Source organism: Marmota marmota, unplaced genomic scaffold (assembly GCF_001458135.2).
Source record: "Marmota marmota marmota unplaced genomic scaffold, marMar, whole genome shotgun sequence".
Taxonomy (NCBI): domain Eukaryota; kingdom Metazoa; phylum Chordata; class Mammalia; order Rodentia; family Sciuridae; genus Marmota; species Marmota marmota.
In genome coordinates, this window is record NW_025999895.1 from 828,030 (window position 1) to 830,824 (window position 2,795).

General features: G+C 64.7%; 1 protein-coding gene across 1 annotated transcript; it reads left to right on the plus strand.

Annotated features, from left to right (window-relative positions):
- Window positions 1–261: 261 nt before the first annotated feature.
- Window positions 262–2,795, plus strand: Rfng (RFNG O-fucosylpeptide 3-beta-N-acetylglucosaminyltransferase). The gene is made up of 7 exons (XM_015504028.2): window positions 262–431; window positions 530–683; window positions 777–865; window positions 948–1,113; window positions 1,399–1,484; window positions 1,561–1,669; window positions 2,325–2,795. The coding sequence occupies exons 1-6, from the start codon at window positions 391–393 to the stop codon at window positions 1,640–1,642; spliced, it is 618 nt and encodes a 205-aa protein (XP_015359514.1). The 5' UTR covers window positions 262–390; the 3' UTR covers window positions 1,643–1,669; window positions 2,325–2,795.

Here is a 2,795-nt window from a genome sequence, read left to right on the forward strand (position 1 = left end):
TCCAGCGCCCGGGGCCCCGTGTTGCCGGCCAGGTTCTGTTCCCCCGCCACTGCCACTGCCACTGCTAGGTTTCCCGGGGCCCCTGGCCAGTGCCGCGTCCTCTGCCCGACAGGGAACGTCCCTTTCAGGTCTGGTCAGGGCTGCCCCTCCGCTAGCCGTTTCCGCTGCTGGACTCCCAAGGGCCGGTTATGTGTTCAGTCCCGGCTGAGCGAGGCTGAGCTCGGGCTGCATCTGGACGTGGGCCGGGCGGCCGGGCACCGCGCTCTGGCCTCGACCTCAGGGGTAGGCTGGGCGTCCACCCTCCACTTCCCCTCTGCCAACTCAGCAGGCGGCCGCGTCGTCAACACCAACTGCTCGGCGCTGCGAACCCGCCAGGCGCTCTGCTGCAAGATGTCCGTGGAGTACGACAAGTTCATCGAGTCAGGTCGCAAGTAGGCGGTGGTGTTCCCCGCTCCCCCAGGGAACCCAGGGTGAATGGTGGGGGCCCTCTCAGCCACCAGCCCCGTGTACACCACTGCCCCCCCTGCAGGTGGTTCTGCCACGTGGATGATGACAATTACGTGAACCCCGAGGGCTTGCTGCATTTGCTGTCGGCCTTCTCTCCCAGCCAGGATGTCTACCTGGGGAGGCCCAGCCTGGACCACCCCATCGAGGCCACTGAGAGGGTTCCTGGAGGCGGCACTGTACGTGGTGGGGCAGATGGCCTGAGGATGGCGCTGGGGTCAGGGCTGAGGAGCTCTCTCCTGGGCAGTCTGACCAGAGCTTCCTGTCTCCAGGTGACCACAGGCAAGTTCTGGTTTGCCACTGGTGGGGCCGGGTTTTGCCTGAGCAGGGGCCTTGCTCTCAAGATGAGCCCGTGGGCCAGGTGAGTAGGGGCCCAGCTGCTGGTGCTGGGAGGCAGCGGGATTGGGGTGAGGGCTGAAGCAGCTGACCAGCCTTCCCCGCAGCTTGGGCAGCTTCATGAGCACTGCTGAGCGGGTGCGGCTGCCGGATGACTGCACAGTGGGCTATATTGTGGAGGGGCTGCTGGGTGCTCGCCTGCTGCACAGCCCCCTCTTCCACTCCCACCTGGAGAACCTGCAGAGGCTGCCGCCCGAGGCCGTGCTCCAGCAGGTAGGCCCTGGGCTCCCTGGCGCCTCAGTGGGCGCTTCTGCCCCTGGGCCTGCCCCACCCTCCTCCATCACCCTGGCTGGCCAGCCCACCACCCAGGTGCTCTCCCAGCTGAGCAGGAGTACAGGGCTCAGCCTTGGGACTTCTGTGTGGTCAGCGGGGGGACCCTGGCCAGGTCATTTTGTTACTGGGCACAAGGCCATCAGGTAAAGAGTCCCTGTGCATCTTCCCCGGGGTAGGGGTAGAGGAGAAAGGGCTGGCCCTCCTGTCTGCTTCCTGTTCTCCCAGGTCACCCTAAGCTACGGGGGTCCCGAGAACCCACACAACGTGGTGAACGTGGCTGGAGGCTTCAGTCTGCAGCAAGACCCCACACGGTGAGCAGGTGGGGGGCTTTGGGCCCCCGGGGCTCGTGTTGGCCCACAGTCTTGACTTCGATTTCTTCCTTCGCAGGTTTAAGTCTGTGCACTGTCTGCTGTACCCAGACACGGACTGGTGTCCCCTGCAGAGGAGGGGTGACCTCACCTCTCGGTGACTGAGGACTCCTGGTGGCTGCCCCCAGGTGGGCCTGGTTGGCTTCCTCTTGCCACCAGTACAGGTGCTGGGCAGATGCTCTGCTGGCCTCCCGCAATCTCTCAGCAGTCTCAGGGGCCAGGTGCTCGGATGAGCGAGGACCACCAAGTCCCGTGCTCTGGCTGCCCAGGGATGGAAGGAGGAGTGATGGGAGGAGGGTGCTGCTGCTGGGCCCACAGGCATCTCCCCAGCCCAGCCCAAGCATCACGCCTGCAGGGAGGGACCTCTGCCCAGCATCTGGACACCCAGGCTCCCAGGCTATGGCCTCCCTGCTCACCTGCAGAAGGGCCAGGCAGGCAGGATGCTCAGGAGTGGACTCCAGGAGGACTGTGGGCAAGTGAGGGGGCTTTCCCTGTAGGCCTCATGGGCACCCTCCCCACACAGACCGCTCGGTAGGGCCTGGGGCCAGCGTCAGGGCGTGTTCTCTGTAAAGCTGCACTTGCAGCCAAGAGCCTCCAGGGCTGGCCTCCCCTGGGGCCCTCAGGATGCCCTTCCCCATTCTGCTGGACACTCAGGTCTTCCAACGGAGCTCTGTCCTTCCTGCCCTGGCCAGGGTTCCTAACGCAGCCACAGTCAGGGAGCCCCGGCGTCAGGAGTGCAGCGAGTGCAGCCTCCCGTTGTGCTCATTTGGGCTCCTATTTCAGTGGACACCCGCAGGTGGCAGCTCGGCCCTGCAGTCCTCCCCACAGCCACCCTCCTGCCCAGCTCGGCTCCCTTCAGGCTCTGACGAGAGCTTTTCAGGCCTGGTCCCAGGCGCTCTAGCTGCCCTCTCAGCACGTCTCCAAGCAACTGCCTTGTGTGCGTCTGCACAGGTGTGCACTCCCACGTGCGGGTGGCTGAGAACGGATGGCCCCCGGTGGGCATGTGTGGACGTGTGCAGAGGGTGTACACTCGCTAGCCATGGGTCAGCTTAGGTTCTTACGTGGGGTGAAAGCATGTGTCCTGTGCTGGGGAGCCTGCCTTACACTTAGAACACCATCCCTTTCCCAGACCTGGGCCATGACGCCACAGCTCAGGCAGCTGTGGGATCTGATGTGGGGGACCCTGGGCTCCTAGCTGCATTGCCAAGCCAGGGTGCTGGCCCATGTGTTGCATTAAATGCTTTTTCCACTCGG

Coding starts and splice junctions, on each gene's coding strand:
- Rfng (XM_015504028.2), top strand. CDS start 391: ATGTCCGTGGAGTACGACAAGTTCATCGAGTCAGGTCGCAA. Junction 866..947: donor AAGATGAGCCCGTGGGCCAG/GTGAGTAGGGGC, acceptor CCTTCCCCGCAG/CTTGGGCAGCTTCATGAGCA. Junction 1,114..1,398: donor CCGAGGCCGTGCTCCAGCAG/GTAGGCCCTGGG, acceptor CTGTTCTCCCAG/GTCACCCTAAGCTACGGGGG.